This window comes from Heterodontus francisci, chromosome 7, assembly GCF_036365525.1.
Source record: "Heterodontus francisci isolate sHetFra1 chromosome 7, sHetFra1.hap1, whole genome shotgun sequence".
NCBI classification, from domain to species: Eukaryota; Metazoa; Chordata; class Chondrichthyes; order Heterodontiformes; family Heterodontidae; genus Heterodontus; species Heterodontus francisci.
The window spans coordinates 136,396,218-136,415,599 of NC_090377.1; the positions used below are offsets into that span (position 1 = coordinate 136,396,218).

The 19,382-nt window shown below is 45.3% G+C and overlaps 1 protein-coding gene across 1 annotated transcript in view; it reads right to left on the reverse strand.

The window, feature by feature from the left end:
• cfap410 (cilia and flagella associated protein 410) overlaps positions 1-19,382 on the reverse strand; it is a 57,164-nt gene that overhangs the window by 6,558 nt on the left and 31,224 nt on the right. Inside the window, exons 4-6 of the mRNA XM_068036238.1 lie at positions 14,242-14,471; positions 10,304-10,478; positions 6,164-6,263 (exon numbers count right to left, since the gene is read on the reverse strand). Coding sequence (XP_067892339.1) covers positions 6,164-6,263; positions 10,304-10,478; positions 14,242-14,471 — 505 coding nt within the window. The remainder of the gene's footprint in view (positions 1-6,163; positions 6,264-10,303; positions 10,479-14,241; positions 14,472-19,382) is intronic.

The window sequence follows — 19,382 nt, forward strand, 5'->3', positions numbered from 1 at the left end:
AACTCTTCGCTCCCTTGTTCTTCCCTTCCTCATCCAATTGACTGCCTTTTAAATCTAAGCTTGCATCAAGTTTGCTTTTTCTCAACTTTGGTGGTGTTCTGCACAATACACCATGGTTTTTGCTTAACAAGCGTGCAGGAGGTAGTAGAGAAATTGGCTAGGACAAAGTAGATTAAGCGGAAATACTTAAAGTCTGGCAGCGTTCAAAAGTAGAGAAGCATGTGATGCATCCTAGGAAGCAAGGGTGAAGATATTGGAGGCTGTGGCCACAATCTTTCAATCCTCCTTCGAGGTGCCTTAGGACGAGAGGATTACAAATATTACACCCCTGTTCAAAAAAATAAAATGGAGGGGTATAAACCTTGCAACTACAGGCCAGTAAGCTGAACAGCGGAGATGGGGAAACTTTGAGATATATTACTCCTGAATAAAATTAACTGACGCTTGAAAGAATATGGGTTAATAAAATGAAAGCCAGCATGGATTTGTTAAAGGCAAACATGCTTGATTAATTTGACTGAATTTTTTGATGAAGTAACAGAGAGGGTTGATGTGGGTTGTGCAGTCACTTTCAAAAGGTACTTGATAAAAGTATCGCGTAATAGACTTGTTAACAAAATTGAAGTCCATAGGACTAAAGGACAGTAGCAGATTGGGTACAAAACGGACTCAGGGATAGAAAGCACAGTAGTGGGGAACAGTTGTTCTCCAGACTATAGGGAAGTTTGCAGATGATTTGAAACTCGGAAATGTGGTAAACAGTGAGGATCATGGTAACAGACTTAAGGAGGACATAGACCAGTGAAATGGGAAGACACATGGCAGATGAAATTAAACGTACAGAAGTAGGAAACAATTCATTTTGTAGGCAGAATGAGGAGAGGCAGTATAAACTAAATGGTGCAGCAGCAGAGAGACCTGGGGCGTATATGGAGAAATTGAGAAGACAATTGAAAAAGGCACATGGAATTCATTGCAGCAGCTTATTCGGAAGCAGAGAGTGCTGAGCGAGTGATCAGCTGGGAAGGTCAGTTTCAACTTAAACTTAATTTTCCTTTTGTTTTCAGCGGACCAGGGGGCTGCTGGTTAAGTAAAAATCTATATATTTGGGCTGTTTCTGAACCCGAGACTACACATGTAGTGTCTCCCACCCGCCCTCCTCCTCTAACCAAAAAAAAGGACTCGGTGGTGTGTAGATAAGGTAAGGCTTTTTCTATTTCTCTTTTTTTAATCGTGCGATTGGTAAAAACTTGTCGTTCCTTTTTCATTTATCGAAGTTAAGCTTAAGATTAAAAATGGCAGGAGATCTCAGACCCGTGTTATGCTCATCTTGCTCAATGTGGGAGCTCAGGGACACGGCTGATGTCCCTGACTCCTTCACGTGCAGGAAGTGTGTCCAGCTGCAGCTCTTGTTAGACCGCATGACTGCTCTGGAACTGCGGATGGACTCACTTTGGAGCATCTGCGATGCTGAGGAGGTCGTGGATAGCACGTTTAGCGAATTGGTCACACCGCAGATTAGGATCGCTGAGGGAGAAAAAGGGAATGGGTGACAAAAAGGCAGAGAAAGAGTAGGAAGGCAGCGCAGGTGTCCCCTGCGGTCATCTCCCTCCACAACAGGGATACCGTTTTGGATACTGTTGAGGGAGATGGCTCACCAGGGGAAGGCAGCAGTAGCCAGGTTCATGGCACCGTGGCTGGCTCTGCTGTTCGGAAGGGCGGGAAAAAGAGTGGAAGGGCGATAGTCATAGGGGATTCGATTGTAAGGGGAGTAGATAGGCGGTTCTGTGGTCAAAAACGAGACTCCCAAATGGTATGTTGCCTCCCAGGTGCACGGGTCAGGGATGTCTCAGATCGGCTGCAGAACATTCTGAAGGGGGAGGGTGAACAGCCAGTTGTCGTTGTGCACATAGGCACCAATGATATAGGTAAAAAACGGGATGAGGTCCTACAAGCACGAATTTAGGGAGTTAGGAGCCAAGTTAAAAAGTAGGACCTCAGAGGTAGTAATCTCAGGATTGCTACCAGTGCCACGTACTAACTAGTCAGAGTAGAAATGAAAGAATAGTCAGGATGAATGCGTGGCTTGAGAGATGGTGCAGGAGGGAGGGGTTCAGATTTTTGGGACATTGGGACCGGTTCTGGGGGAGGTGGGACTATTACAAATTGGACGGTCTACACCTGGGCCGGACTGGAACCAATGTCCTTGGGGGTACTTCTGCTAACGCTGTTGGAGAGGGTTTAAACTAATGTGGCAGGGGGATGGGAACCAAATGAGGAGGTCAGTGGACAGTAAGGAGGTAGTAACTAAAGCCTGGAAGGAACTAGATAATGAAGTCAGCGTGACTAAGAGAAAGAGTAGGCAGGGAGCAGATGATGAAAGCAAAGGGACTGGTGGTCTGAGGTGCATTTGTTTTAATGCAAGAAGTGTAGTAGGTAAGGCAGATGAACTGAGGGCTTGGATTAGTACCTGGGAGTATGATGTTATTGCTATTACTGAGACTTGGTTGAGGGAAGAACATGATTGGCAACTAAATATCCCAGGATATCGATGCTTCAGGCAGGATAGAGAGGGAGGTAAAAGGGGTGGAGGAGTTGCATTACTGGTCAAAGAGGATATCACAGCTGTGCTGAAGGAGGGCACTATGGAGGACTCGAGCAGTGAGGCAATATGGGCAGAACTCAGAAATAGGAAGGGTGCGGTAACAATGTTGGGGCTGTACTACAGGCCTCCCAACAGCGAGCGTGAGATAGGAGGTACAAATATGTAATCAGATTATGGAAAGATGTAGGAGCAACAGGGTGGTGGTGATGGGAGATTTTAATTTTCCCAACATTGACTGGGATTCACTTAGTGTTAGAGGTCGAGATGGAGCAGAATTTGTAAGGAGCATCCAGGAGGGTTTTCTTGAGCAGTATGTAAATAGTCCAACTCGGGAAGGGGCCATACTGGACCTGGTGTTGGGGAATGAGCCCGGCCAGGTGGTTGACGTTTCAGTAGGGGACTACTTTGGGAATAGTGATCACAATTCCGTAAGTTTTAGAATACTCATGGACAAAGACGAGAGTGGTCCCAAAGGAAGAGTGCTAAATTGGGGGAAGGCTAACTATACCAACAGTCGGCAGGAGCTGGGGAATGTAGATTGAGAGCAGCTGTTTGAAGGTAAATCCACATTTGATATGTGGGAGGCTTTTAAAGAGAGGTTGATTAGCGTGCAGGAGAGACATGTTCCTGTGAAAATGAGGGATAGAAATGGCAAGATTAGGGAACCATGGATGACAGGTGAAATTGTGAGTCTAGCAAAGAGGAAAAAGGAAGCATACATAAGGTCTAGGAGGCTGAAGAAAGACGAAGCTTTGAAAGAATATCGGGAATGTAGGACCAATCTGAAACGAGGAATTAAGAGGGCTAAAAGGGGTCATGAAATATCTTTAGCAAACAGGGTTAAGGAAAATCCCAAAGCCTTTTATTCATACATAAGGAGCAAGAGGGTAACTAGAGAAAGGATTGGCCCACTCAAGGACAAAGGAGGAAAGTTATGCGTGGAGTCAGAGAAAATGGGTGAGATTCTAAACGAGTACTTTGCATCGGTATTCACCGAGGAGAGGGACATGACGGATGTTGAGGTTAGGGATAGATGTTTGATTGCTCTAGGTCAAGTCGGCATAAGGAGGGAGGAAGTGTTGGGTATTCTAAAAGGCATTAAGGTGGACAAGTCCCCAGGTCCGGATGGGATCTATCCCAGGTTACTGAGGGAAGCGAGAGGGGAAATAGCTGGGGCCTTAACAGATATCTTTGCAGCATCCTTAAACACAGGTGAGGTCCCAGAGGACTGGAGAATTGCTAATGTTGTCCCCTTGTTTAAGAAGGGTAGCAGGGAAAATCCAGGTAATTATAGACCGGTGAGCCTGACGTCAGTGGTAGGGAAGCTGCTGGAGAAGATACTGAGGGATAGGATCTATTCCCATTTGGAAGAAAATGAGCTTATCAGTGATAGGCAACATGGTTTTGTGCAGGGAAGGTCATGTCTTACCAACTTAATAGAATTCTTTGAGGAAGTGACAAAGTTGATTGATGAGGGAAGGGCTGTAGATGTCATATACATGGACTTCAGTAAGGCGTTTGATAAGGTTCCCCATGGTAGGCTGATGGAGAAAGTGAAGTCGCATGGGGTCCAGGGTGTACTAGCTAGATGGATAAAGAACTGGCTGGGCAACAGGAGACAGAGAGTAGTAGTGGAAGGGAGTTTCTCAAAATGGAGACGTGTGACCAGTGGTGTTCCACAGGGATCCGTGCTGGGACCACTGTTGTTTGTGATATACATCAATGATTTGGAGGAAAGTATAGGTCGTCTGATTAGCAAGTTTGCAGACGACACGAAGATTGGTGGAGTAGCAGACAGTGAAGGGGACTGTCAGAGAATACAGCAGAATATAGATAGATTGGAGAGTTGGGCAGAGAAATGGCAGATTAGAGATACAGCACTGAAACAGGCCCTTCGGCCCACCGAGTCTGTGCCGAACATCAACCACCCATTTATACTAATCCTACACTAATCCCAAATTCCTACCAAACATCCCCACCTGTCCCTATATTTTCCGACCACCTACCTATACTAGTGACAATTTATAATGGCCAATTTACCTATCAACCTGCAAGTCTTTTGGCTTGTGGGAGGAAACCGGAGCACCCGGAGAAAACCCACGCAGACACAGGGAGAACTTGCAAACTCCACACAGGCAGTACCCGGAATCGAACCCAGGTCCCTGGAGCTGTGAGGCTGCGGTGGTAACCACTGCGCCACTGTGCCGGAGTTCAATCAGGGCAAATGCGAGGTGATGCATTTTGGAAGATCCAATTCAAGAGTGAACTATACAGTAAATGGAAAAGTCCTGGGGAAAATTGATGTGCAGAGAGATTTAGGTGTTCAGGTCCATTGTTCCCTGAAGGTGGCAACGCAGGTAAATAGAGTGGTCAAGAAGGCATACGGCATGCTTTCCTTCATTGGACGGGGTATTGAGTACAAGAGTTGGCAGGTCATGTTACAGTTGTATAAGACTTTGGTTCGGCCACATTTGGAATACTGCGTGCAGTTCTGGTCGCCACATTACCAAAAGGATGTAGATGCTTTGGAGAGGGTGCAGAGGAGGTTCACCAGGATGTTGTCTGGTATGGAGGGCGCTAGCTATGAAGAGAGGTTGAGTAGATTAGGATTATTTTCATTAGAAAGACGGAGGTTGAGGGGGGACCCGATTGAGGTGTACAAAATCATGAGAGGTATAGACAGGGTGGATAGCAAGAAGCTTTTTCCCCCCCAGAGTGGGGGATTCAATTACAAGGGGTCACGAGTTCAAAGTGAGAGGGGAAAAGTTTAGGGGGGATATGCGTCGACAGTTCTTTACGCAGAGGGTGGTGGGTGCCTGGAGTACGTTGCCAGCGGAGGTGGTAGACGCGGGCACGATAGCGTCTTTTAAGATGTATCTAGACAGATACATGAATGGGCAGGAAGCAAAGAGATACAGACCCTTAGAAAATAGGCGACATGTTTAGCTAGAGGATCTGGATCGGCGCAGGCTGGGAGGGCTAAAGGGCCTGTTCCTGTGCTGTAATTTTCTTTGTTCTCTTTGTTCTTTCTTTGAATCCTTGGCTCAATAAACAGATACATAGAGTACAAAAGCAAGGAAGCCAAGCTGGAGTATTATGTCCAATTCTGGGGCAGTACACTGTAGGAAAGATGTCAAGACCTTCATATGGGTGCAGAGGAGATTTACTACAGCAGCGTCAGGGATGAGGGACTTGAGTTGCATGGAGAGATTAGAGAAACATGGGATTTTCTCCTTACGGCAGAGAAAGTTAAAAGACATTAGGTGTTCCAAATCATGGAGGATTTTCGAGTAGTTAAGGAGAAACTATTTCCAGCAGCAGAAGGGTAGGTAGGACTCAGATTTTGGGTAATTGGCAAAAGAACCAGAGGTGATGAGATTTTTTTTTAAATAAATGAGCAAGTGGTTATGCACTGCCTGAAAAAGATTAAATAACTTACAAAAAAGAATTTGAAGGGGAAAATTTTTCAGGGCTACAGGACTAATTGGCAGCTCTTTCAAAAGATGGCTTTAGATTCTATGATTCTATCACACAGTGCACAGCAAATATTGTACTCACCCTTTCGGTGCCATTGCACGCTTTTGGTTCCTTCACTGAAATAGAGGACGAAAATTTGTCTCTTCCCAGTGGTCTCATTCCAAGCTCTTCCCGGATTTTACTAGAGTGAAAACCAGTTTGATCAGTAAATGCTACCCTGGAGTCGGACAGATCAGTGGTGTATCCTGTCTACAAACCATAAGAACCTCCATGTTACATTTGAGGGGTTTGGCCGTACCATTATTGTAGCTAAAATGAATTGGTTATTGCCCACTAGGGACCCTCTAGTTGGAATACATGTTAACTGGATAGGTCTCCAGTGTCAATGACTCACATTCATGTCCATTCTGAAGTCTTCAATTACATGTGACTGTTGGCAACACTGAGACCAGTGACAGGAATCAACCCTTCACTGATGAGTCACTAGGCTGTGATTTCCCAGATCTACAGAGTCAGGTATACCAAAGTTATATGCAGCATGAAGCTCTGTTTACACTGTCCCATCAATCATTCCCAGACAAGGTATAGCACAAAAACAGAAAATGCTGGAAATACTCAGTAGGTCAGGTAGCACCTGTGGAGAAACAAAGTTAGCATTTCAGGTCTGCTGAGTATTTCCAGCATTTTCTGTTTTTTGTTTTGTTTCAGATTTCCAGTATCTGCAGTATTCTGCTTTTGTATTAAGGTACAGCACAGGTTAGATACACAGAATAAAACTCCCTCTACACTGTCGCGTAAAATACTCACAGGGCAAGTACAGCACAAAGCTGCTGCTACACTGGCCAAACATTCGCATGGCATGTACAGATTAGGTAAAGTACCCTCAATAGCAAAATTAACACAGATTGTTTGATATATATTCTGAATATTTTTGAAAGGTAAATGATAAAGTCCACAATATGCTACCAAATTTACTGTGCAGTCGAGATCCATTCTTACACTTCCAATGCTTCTAAACATTGGAAACCAGTCACATGCTGGGTAGTAGGGAATTAGAGACTGGCCTTTAATCTATGGGACTTGGTTGAACCTTCAGCTCTGCTCTCTGGAATTCCTTCCCCACCTTCACTCTTTTACGACTGCTTGGTGTCTCGATTCTTCTATGAAGTGCCTCAGGCCGCTTCCTGCATTAAGTGACTAATTTAATGAAAATCCAGGCCAAACATGCAATGAAGGTCTCCTCTATCTACTATGAACATTGTGTGTGAAATTGAGCTCCAAAGTAGCGTGGGCCAATGGCAAAGGTCTGTTCCTAATGTGGCACCACTTGGAAAGAAGACAGAAAGGTCAGTAACCAGAGGACACAGATGGAGGTGACTGGCAAAAAGCCAGGGCCAGGGCTGGCATTGGAATGGGAGAAATGAGTAAGAATTTTGTTTCATGCAATGAGTTATGATCTGTAATGCACTGTCTGAAAGGGTGTTTAGTTTTAGTTTAGTTTAGAGATACAGCACTGAAACAGGCCCTTCGGCCCACCGAGTCTGTGCCGACCATCAACCACCCATTTATACTAATCCCACACTAACTCCATATTCCTACCACATCCCCACCTGTCCCTATATTTCCCTACCACCTACCTATACTAGGGTCAATTTATAATGGCCAATTTACCCATCAACCTGCAAGTCTTTTGGCATGTGGGAGGAAACCGGAGCACCCGGAGGAAACCCACGCAGACACAGGGAGAACTTGCAAACTCCACACAGGCAGTACCCAGAATTGAACCCGGGTCGCTGGAGCTGTGAGGCTGCGGTGCTAACCACTGCGCCACTGTGGGGGAAGCAGATTTAGTCGTAACTTTCAAAAGAACAGAGAACAGTACAGCACAGGAACAGGCCATTCGGCCCTTCAAGCCTGCTCGATCATGATGCCTGTCAAAACTAACACCTTCTGCACTTCTGGGGACCGTTTCCCTCTATTCCCATCCTATTCATGTATTTGTCAAGATTCCTCTTAAACGTCACTATCGTACCTTCTTCCACCACTTCCCCCAGCAGCAAGTTCCAGGCACTCACCATCCTCTGTGTAAAAACACTTGCCTCACACATCCCCTCTAAACTTTGCCCCTCGCACCTTAAACCTATGTCCCCTAGTAACTGACTCTTCCACCCTGGGAAAGAGCTTCTGACTATCCACTCTGTCCATGCCACTCATAACTTTGTAAACCTCTATCAGGTCGCCCTTCTACCTCCGTCATTCCAGTGAAAACAATCCGAGTTTATCCAACCTCTCCTCATAGCTAATGCCCTCCAGACCAGGCAACATCCTGGTAAACCTCTTCTGTACCCTCTCCAAAGCCTCCACATCCTTCTGGTAGTGTGGCGACCAGAATCGTACACAATATTCCAAGTGTGGCCTAAATAAGGTTCTGTACATGCATGACTTGCCAATTTTTATACTCTATGCCCTGACCGATGAAAACAAGCATGCCGTATGCCTTCTTGACTACCTTATCCACCTGCATTGCCACTTTCTGTGATCTGTGGACCTGTAACCCCAGATCTCTCTGCCTGTCAATACTCCCAAGGGTTCTGCCATTTACTGTATACTTCCCACCTGTATTGGATCTTCCAAAATGCATTAGCTCACATTTGTCCAGATTAAACTCCATCTGCCATTTCTACGCCCAAGTCTCCAACCGATCTAGATCCTGCTGTATCCTCTGACAATCCTCATCACTATCCGCAACTCCACCAACCTTTGTGTCGTCCGCAAACTTACTAATCAGACCAGCTACATTTTCCTCCAAATCATTTATATATACTACAAACAGCAAAGGTCCCAGCACTGATCCCTGCGGAACACCACTAATCACAGCCCTCCATTCAAAAAAGCACCCTTCCACTGCTACCCTCTGTCTTCTATGACTGAGCCAGTTCTGTATCCATCTTGCCAGCTCACCTTTGATCCCGTGTGACCAGTCTGCCATGAGGGACCTTGTCAAAGGCTTTCCTGAAGTCCATGTAGACAACATCCACTGCCCTTCCTTCATCAATCATCTGTGTCACTTCCTCAAAAAACTCGATCAAGTTAATGAGACACGACCTCCCCTTCACAAAACCATGATGCCTCTCGCTAATAAGTCCATTTGTTTCCAAATGGGAGTAAATCCTGTCCCAAAGAAACCTCTCCAATAATTTCCCTACCACTGATGTAAGGCCCACCAGCCTGTAATTTCCTGGATTATCCTTGCTACCCTTCTTAAACAAAGGAACAACATTGGCTATTCTCCAGTCCTCTGGGACCTCACCTGTAACCAATGAGGACACAAAGATTTCGGTCAAGGCCCCAGAAATTTCTTCCCTTGCCTCCCTCAGTATTCTGGGGTAGATCTCATCAGGCCCTGGGGACTTATCTACCTTCATGTTTTTTAAGACGCCCAACACCTCCTCCTTTTTGATAATGAGATGACTGAGACTATCTACACTCCCTTCCCTAGACTCATCATCCACCAAAGTCCTTCTCTTTGGTGAATACTGATGCAAAGTACTCATTTAGTACCTTGCCCATTTCCTCTGGCTCCACGTATAGATTCCTTCCTCTGTCCTCGAGTGGGCCAACCCTTTCCCTGGCTACCCTCTTGCTCTTTATATACGTATAAAAAGGAATTGGATAAATTCTTGAGAAAGGATCCAGTTGTAGGGATTATGGAGAAACAGCAGGATCAATTCTCTTTCATAGAACCAGCAGAGACATGCTGGGCCAAATGAGCTGTGCTGTAAGAGTCAAGAGATTAAGAATCCCAGTGAAAGAGACCACATGATGTGGTGCTTCCAATAGGGCATTCACACTAGTGAAGTTAGGGGGCACAGGTACTTTGTTGCAGGCAAGTAGAGTTTAAGTGTGCCAGATTTACTCTGGAATGCTTGATGCCAACATTGGATTGCCAAACTGGGAATGTTCCATTCTCCAGCATTAACATCCCTTCCTTCAATGAACACAAACTTTCTAGTATAAAACGTCAGGGAGAGCAAACAATCTTCCAAGAGAGATCTGGGAGGGAACGTTTGAAATCAGGTTCCAATACAACCAAATTAACCAATCTGCAGTTCAGCGGTAAATGTCATGTTGGCTTTTTAGAAATGGTATGTGAGACAGTCAACCCATTAATTGACCCTGATTAAATTTGAAAACAGAAAGTTGATCCTGTCCCTTCCTCACTTAGTCTCTTCCATCCTGAAGTTCAAGACATCACTTTCTGTTTCGGTGCTTGGTTCAGAGGTGCCAGACTCTCTCCTGGAGTGGTTGGTTGTTGACTCCATGGATTCTTTGCTTGGCATGGCAGCCATCTCTTCTCCATCCTCTAAAGCCTGAGCCAGCTCCTCCTCAGTCACCACTACAACAGATGGATTAAAATTTTCAGTAAGAATAGCTCAATAACTTTCATCAACTGCAGGACACTGAGACCCTTATCTGCCCAACTCAAAGCTGTTGACTCATACTGGACAAAGCCACTCATTTCCCTCTGTGCCTCAGCCATTTTTCATCTAAATGATCCTGGACAATGGGTACATCACAGCTGAACCTGATCCTGTCCGAACAGAGATACACAGATACCAGACTGCATCACGATCAGCAGCAAAACCACCAAATGATAGATATTTCAAGCACAAGAGGAGGCCAATTGGCCAATCGTTTATGTACTGCCTCTGCGCTAGAGCATTCCACGACTAATCCCACTGCCCCGCACTCCCCACCCCTGCCCAGAGCCCTGAAACTCGGCTTAAAGTACTGATCCACTTTTATCTTAAAGTATCTTAGGGCAGCACAGTGGCGCAGTGGTTAGCACCGCAGCCTCATAGCTCCAGTGACCTGGGTTCAAATCCGGGTACTGCCTGTGCGAAGTTTGCAAGTTCTCCCTGTGTCTGTGTGGGTTTCCTCCGGGTGCTCCAGTTTCCTCCCACATGCCAAAGACTTGCAGGTTGATAGGTGAATTGGCCATTATAAATTGTCACTAGTATAGGTAGGTGGTAGGGAAATATAGGGACAGGTGGGGATGTGGTTGGAATATGGAATTAGTGTAGGATTAGTACAAATGGGTGGTTGATGGTCGGCACAGACTCGGTGGGCCGAAGGGCCTGTTTCAGTGCTGTATCTCTAAACTAAACTATCTTAAAGCATGGAAAAGTCTTTGCCTCCTCCACTGCTTGTGGAAAAGTATTTTGTGCAGCAAACACACTTTGGCTAAAGAAACATAGGAGCCTGAGTAGGCTATTCAGCCCATCGAGCCTGCTGCTCCATTCAATTAGGTCATGGCTGATCATCTACCTCATCGCCACCTTTCCCACACTATCCCCATATCCCTTGATGTCATTCGTAACCAGATATCTATCTATTTCTGTCTTAAACATGTTCAATGATTGAGCTTCCACAGCCCTCTGGGGTAGAGAATTCCACAGATTCACCACCAAGTGAAGAAATTCCTCCTCATTTCAGTCTTAAATGGCCTACCCCTTATTCTGAGATTATGTCCCTTGGTTCTAGACTCACCAGCCAGGGGAAACATCCTATTTACATCCACCCTGTCACGCCCTGTAAGAATTTTGCAAGTTTCAAGGAGATCACCTCTCATTCTTCGAAACTCTAGAAAATACAGGCCCAGTTTCTGCAATCTCTCCTCATAAGACAATCCTGCCATCCCCAGGGATTAATCTGGTGAATGTGGAAAGGATGTTTCCCCTTGTGGAAGAATCTAGAACTAGGGGCCACTATTTAAAAATAAGAGGTCGCCCATTTAAGACAGAAATGAGGAGAAACTTTTTCCCTCAGAGTAGTGAGTCTCAAAAGACAGTGGAAACAGAGTCTTTGAATATTGTAAGGCAGAGGTAGATAGATTCCTGACAAGCAAGGGGTGAAATGTTATCGGGGTAGGCGTGAATGTGGAGTTGAGGTTACAATCAGATCAGCCTTGACCTTGTTGAATGGAGGATCAGGGTTGAGGGGCCGAGTGGCCTGCTGCTATCCTAATTCGTATGTTCATATTGACTGCAACAGGATATAGATAGGCTAGCAAAATGGGCAGACAGAATTTAATAGAGAAGTGTGAAGTGATGATGCATTTTGGCAGAAGGAATAGAGAAAGGCAATACAGACTTAATGATACAGTTCTAAAGAGTGTGCAGGGACAGAGGGACCTGGGGATTCATGTGTAGAGATCTTCAAAGGTAGCAGGACATTGTTGGCAAAACATATGGGATCTTGGGCTTCATAGATAGTGGTATTGAGTACAAAAGCAAGGAAGTTATGCTGAACATTTATAAAGCTCTAGTTAGCTCCAACTGAAATATTGTATCCAGTTCTGGTCACCACAGTTCAGGAAGATGCGAGTGGTCTTGAGTAGGTGCAGAGGAGATTTACCAGAAAGGCTGCAGATATGAGGTATATTCGCTGCAAGATTAGACTGGAGAAGCTAAGGTTGTTCTCCTTGCAGCAAAGGAGATTGAGGGGAGATTTGATAGAGGTGTACAAGATTATGACATGTTTAGATAAGGTAGACTAAGAAAAGCTGTTTCCATTAACTAATGGTACACAGACTAAGGGACAGAGATTTAAGGTTTTGGGTAAGTGATGCAGGGGTGCGATGTGAGGATGAACATTTAAAAAAAAAAAACAGCAAGTGGTAATGACCTGGAATGCACTGCCTATGAGGGTGGTGGAAGCAGAGACAATCAATGATTTCTTGCTAGCATGTGACAGTGGGAGATGGTGGTGTAGTGGTAATGTCACTGATATCGTAATTCAGAGCCCTGGAGACATGATTTCAAATCCCACCATGGCAGCTAGTGGAATTTAAATTTAATTAATAAATTTAATTAGTTTAAAAAATCTGGAATTAAAAGCACACTGCGGCACAGTGGCGCAGTGGTTCGCACCGCAGCCTCACAGCTCCAGCGACCCGGGTTCAATTCTGGGTACTGCCTTTGTGGAGTTTGTAAGTTCTCTGTCTGCGTGGGTTTCGTCCGGGTGCTCCGGTTTCCTCCCACAGCCAAAAGACTTGCAGGTTGATAGGTAAATTGGCCATTATAAATTGCCCCTTGTATAGGTAGGTGGTAGGGGAATATAGGGACAGGTGAGAATGTGGTAGGAATATGGGATCAGTGTAGGATTATTATAAATGGGTGATTAATGGTCGGCACAGACTCGGTAGGCCGAAGGGCCTGTTTCAGTGCTGTATCTCTTATTAAAAAAAAAAAGAGTCTCAGTACTGGTGCCACGAAACTAAACCATCACTGACTGTCATACAACATAACAGCGCAGTACAGGCCCTTCGGCCCTTGATGTTGCGGCGACCTGTGAAACCATCTGACCTACTATTCCATTTTCATCCATATGTCTATCCAATGACCACTTAAATGCCCTTAAAGTTGGCGAGTCTACTACTGTTGCAGGCAGGGCGTTCCACGCCCCTACTACTCTCGGAGTAAAGAAACTACCTCTGACATCTGTCCTATATCTATCACCCCTCAACTTAAAGCTATGTCCCCTCGTGTTTGCCATCACCATCCGAGGAAAAAGACTCTCACTATCCACCCTATCTAACCCTCTGATTATCTTATATGTCTCTATTAAGTCACCTCTCCTCCTCCTTCTCTCCAACGAAAACAACCTCAAGTCCCTCAGCCTTTCCTCGTAAGACCTTCCCTCCATACCAGGCAACATCCTAGTAAATCTCCTCTGCACCCTTTCCAAAGCTTCCACATCCTTCCTATAATGCGGTGACCAGAACTGCACGCAATACTCCAGGTGCGGCCGCACCAGAGTTTTGTACAGCTGCAGCATGACCTCGTGGCTCCGAAACTCGATCCCCCTACTAATAAAAGCTAACACACCATATGCCTTCTTAACAGCCCTATTAACCTGGGTGGCAACTTTCAGGGATTTATAAAAGCCCATCTCATTCACTAAAGGGAAGGAAAACTGTTATCCTTACCTCGTCTGGCCTACATGCAACTCCAGACCCACAGCAATGTGGTGGACTCTTAACAGCCCTCAGTTGTCAAGGGCATTTCGGGGAAGGGCAACAAATGCTGGCTTTCACAGCGACGCCCACATCCCATGAAAGAATTAAAAAAATGGTGCGGCAACCAGTGCTTCTGTACCTTGGTTATCCAGCTTCTGCAGCTGTGGTAGATTCCGCAGGACAGTCATTCTGTACTTGTGGGGGTCTGCCCCACAACAAGGGTTTTCTGACAACCACAGCACTCGTAGGCGATGCAGCCCCTTCAGGTAGCAGATCTCTGCCAGGCTTTGAATATGGTTCTTCCTGAGGTAAAGCTCACTAATATTCTGACAGTATTGGAAATCTACTAAAGAAGAGATGTTGTTCACACTGCAGGAAAAAAAAAGACAGAAGAAATTTCAGCCCTGTGTGTCAAAAGAGGAAAACCCGCAGTTAGGAAAACACCCTTTCTTCGACAAACTTTCACTGAGGCAGGTTCCATTACTGCAAACACGACATGAAGTCCTGAGACATTGACCACAAGTCATGGAAGTCAGTTGCCAGTGATCGCCAGAGCTGGCTGACAGCCATAAAGGCGGGCCTAAAGAGTGGCGAGTCGAAGAGACTTAGCAGTTGGCAGGAAAAAAGACAGAAGCACAAGGACAGCGCCAACTGTGTAATAGCCCCAACAACCAATTTTATCTGCAGCGCCTATGGATGAGTCTGTCACTCTAGAATTGACCTTTATAGCCACTCTAGGCACTGCTTCACAAACCACTGACCATCTCTAGGCACTTACCCATTGTCTCTCGAGACAAGGAGGCCAAAGGAGGTTCCATTACAGTGCTCTTTGCTACCTCAACCACGTGTCTATTCTTTTTCATGAACCTGAACAGTGAACAGTGCCTATTATGCAACTGTGAAGGGCATCTCAGTCAAAGCCATTTATAATGGCCAATTTACCTATCAACCTGCAAGTCTTTGGCTGTGGGAGGAAACCGGAGCACCCGGCGAAAACCCAAGCGGTCACAGGAAGAACTTGCAAACTCTGCACAGGCAGTACCCAGAATCGAACCCAGGTCCCTGGAGCTGTAAGGCTGCGGTGCTAACCACTGCGCCTTCTTGTTAAAACTGAAATTCATCAAGTGAACAACAGGATGAATTAATCCTTTGATCACATATGAATCTGCACTGGAGGAAAAATATATAAAGGGATGCTAGAATACATTTTCAGAGTTTGATCAGGCTTGGCCATCAGATAAACCTTCGAGTTGAGAACTGTGGCGTGTGAAGATTTTGGTACCTTGTACAAGTGTGACCCCCCCTGCCCCCCTGCAGAATGTGTGCGATTAACATCAGTAATGGTCATTGTAGGTCTGTAATTATTGATAACGATAATTACTATATGTTTAATTACAATGAAAGCCAATAAATGTCAATTAACTTCAGTTATTCTTGTGGAATAACAAACTTTTAAGTAGAAGCATCCATTCCCTGACATCCACTACCAAAATAAAAAGTAGAATTTTTTCTGAAATTCTGCGAGGGTTTCATTAAAACACACGCCTCTCTCACCAGAATACCATACGCAGAAACCTGACGTCCAGCTAGTGCCACGAAATGAGTTGTCATTACGGAAGATCATTCGGAACCTACTGCAGCCTCACATTGGTGCAAAGTGCACAACTTCATTGAACAATACTCAATAACATTTTGCTAATTGAAAAATCCAGGTGAAGGGGAAAAGGTTCCTAGTGCAGGACACGACCAATTTTGAGGATGACAAAGAGAGAAAAAGAGACAGAATTACAATGCCCAGGACTGAGCAAGCTTGGTTGAAGCCTGTAGTTTACAGGAGGATAGACTGTGGAAGGAAAGGATATTTAATAGACCAACTGGCAAGAATGGAGCTGCTTCTGCACTAAGTGTTGTAACATCCTTGGTGATGCAGGCAATGGCGTCCTTCACACAGCTAAAACATGGCACTTGGACAAATAGGAAGTTACAAGCTATTAGATGCTTCAGTACGGTAAAGTGAATGACGATGCAATGCAGAATGAGAGATTGGAAATGGAATGCCATGACACCAACTACTGGTATCCCAATGCACCTGTAGTGCAACATGGTACTTCCCTATCCCCATCATGGCTGCACAGGAAAGGACCAAGCAGAGGCTAGGTACTTGTCCCATTAAACAAAGGAAGTCAGCAAGCAAGTAACCTTCAGCTATCCTTGCGCATAGAAGTACAGGTAGAGGCCTGGGAACAGGGTGGCTCTAAGTCAGAACTGTTGCCAAGGCAGGGATAGGTTTAGGTTAATTTAAAAATGGATGAGTAGAAATTGAGCAGAACCTACAAACAGTTGACAATTTACACCCCACATACAACTGAGAAGCAGAGGGTACAAGTGGGGAGAGTCACATACACAATATTCTCAATGTCTGTAGGTACAAATAAAATCACATTACCACCTTAGAAATCTTCCATCCAATATCAGTGACTACCTTTTACAAATTCAGGTCATTTCGTAAACAGTCTCAGCATCATACTTTAATGGGCATTGATTCATACTGTGCTCCATCTGCATAACTCAATAACCTGGGACGTAGCAATAATATTTCCTGAAAAACTGGATTGGATATTGGTGTCTTTTTGGTAAAACTTCACTGCACTTCTTTCAAGGCAAAAATATCCTTCCTAATGCATGGTACCCAGAACTGCTCTCAGTACTCCATGTATGGCTTTGCCTAGCCAAAGTATGACTTTTACCACCTTGTACTCTATTCCTCTAGATATCAAGATCAGCATTCAATTAACCTTTATGATCATTTCTGTACCTGGACCCCCAAATCACGTTGGAATTCCACTTTTTCACCACTTAGAGAAGATTCTGATCTATCCATTTTTGGTCCAAACCTCACACTTGCCTACATTAATATCTATTTGCCACAATTTTTCCCATTCACTTACTCTATTAATAGCTTTGTAGCGTTATGCTTCCATCTACAGTGTGTACAATGCCGCCTATCTTTGTGGTATCAGCAAACTTGGATATGTGGCTCTCTATCCCCTCATCCAAGTCATTAATAAATATGGTGAACAGTTGAGGTCCCAACATAGAGGGGCATCACCAGTCACATCCTGCCCATTAGAGGTTCTGCCTTACCCTCCCTACCCTCCAACTCTTTAGGCTCAGCCAAGTTCCTAACCAGGTCAATAACTTGCTTTCAATTCAATGAGTTTCAACTTTAGCTAACAGTCTCTTATGAAAGACTTTATCAAATGCCTTCTTGAAATCCATGAAAATTATTTCCTCAGGCATTCTCCAGTCGACTATTTTAGTCATCGCTTCAACAAAAAAAAATCAATCGGGTTCTTCAGGTACGGCCTACCTTTAAACAAATGCTGGTTCTCTGATCAGCTGAAAATTTAAGAAAATTTCAGTCACTCTACCCTTACTAAAGAGACACTAGTAAAATTTCCCTCACTTCTTAAATAGCAGAGTGAAATGTGGAATTTTCCAATTGAAAGGAACAGATCCTGAATCAAGAAAATTTTACAAGATTATAGTTAGGGCATCTGCAACATTCTTATCTACTTCCTTTAAAACACTGGATGGAAACCATCTGGTCCTGGATATTTGTCACTCTTCAGTGCCATTATTTTCTTCATTACTGTTATTTTGCTTACAGCAATCCTCATCTTCTGCTGTAAATATTCCTTCCGGGAGAGGAGCGGAGCGGACCTGTGGGGAGAACACCGAGAGCAGAGCCTATAAAACGACCTCGAGGATCAAGGCCTAGTCTCTGACCTTCCGGGAGAGGAGCGGAGAGGAGATCTTCCAGCGCGCCGGAGTTTTGAAAAAAAAGCCAACAGTGACGTCAGAAGAGAGCTGCAAGGTGATTGGGTTGGTGAGTCACTGCTCTTAGTGCATTGAAATATCTTTAAAAAATAAGGGGAAAGTTTGTTTTTTGTTGGGAAAAAAACCTCTGGTGATAAGGTGAGTACTACTAAAGTGTTTTATTTTTAAGGACTTTAGATTGGAGTGGGTAAAACAAGGCCCCTAATGCAATTAGCATTTTTTAATTAAGGGAGTAACTAATTAACCTAAGGGTAAGTCATGACAGGAGAGCTCCACCCCGTGATATGTTCCTCCTGCGCTATGTGGGAAATCAGGGACGCTTCCAGTGTCCCTGGTGACCATGTGTGCAGGAAGTGTATCCAGCTGCAGCTATTGGCTACCCGCATTAGGGAGCTGGAGCTGCGGGTGGATTCACTGTGGAGCATTCGTGATGCTGAGGACGTCGTGGATAGCACATTTAGCGAGGTGGTCACACCACAGGTAATGGCTACACAGGCAGAAAAGAGATGGGTGACCACCAGACAGAGTAGCAGGCGCAGGCAGGTAGTGCAGGAGTCCCCTGTGGCCATCCCCCTCTCAAGCAGATATACCACTTTGGATACTGTTTGGGGTGGGGGGGGGGGGGGGGGGGGAAAAGATGACCTCCCAGGGGAAAGCAGCACCAGCCAAGTTTGTGGCACCACGGAGGGCTCTGCTGCACAGCAGGGGAGGAAAAGGGATGGAAGAGCTATAGTGATAGGGGATTCTATCGTAAGGGGTGCAGATAGGCGTTTCTGTGGCCACAGACGAGACTCCAGGATGGCATGTTCCCTCCCCAGTACTAAGGTCAAGGATGTCTCGTCGCGGCTGCAGGACATTCTGAAAGGGGAGGGTGAGCAGCCAGAAGTCGTGGTCCATATTGGTACGAATGACATAGGCAGGAAGAGAGATGAGGTCCTGCAAACTGAATATAGGGAGTTAGGCAGAAGGTTAAAAAGCAGGACCTCTAGGGTTGTAATCTCAGGAATACTCCCTGTGCCACGTGCTAGTGAGGGTAGGAATAGGAGGATAAGGCAAATGAATGCATGGCTGAAGAGCTGGTGTAGGCAGAAGGGCTTCAGCTACTTGGATCATTGGGATCTCTTCTGGTGCAGAGGTGACCTCTACAAAAAGGACAGGTTGCATCAAAACTGGAAGTGGACCAATATCCTTGTGGGGAGATTTGCTAGTACTACTTGGGCTAGGGCGGCACAGTGGTGCAGTGGTTAGCACCGCAGCCTCACAGCTCCAACGACCCGGGTTCAATTCTGGGTACTGCCTGTGTGGAGTTTGCAAGTTCTCCGTGTCTGCGTGGGTTTCCTCCGGGTACTCCGGTTTCCTCCCACAGCCAAAAGACTTGCAGGTTGATCGGTAAATTGGCCATTATAAATTGCCCCAAGTATAGGTAGGTGGTAGGGGAAT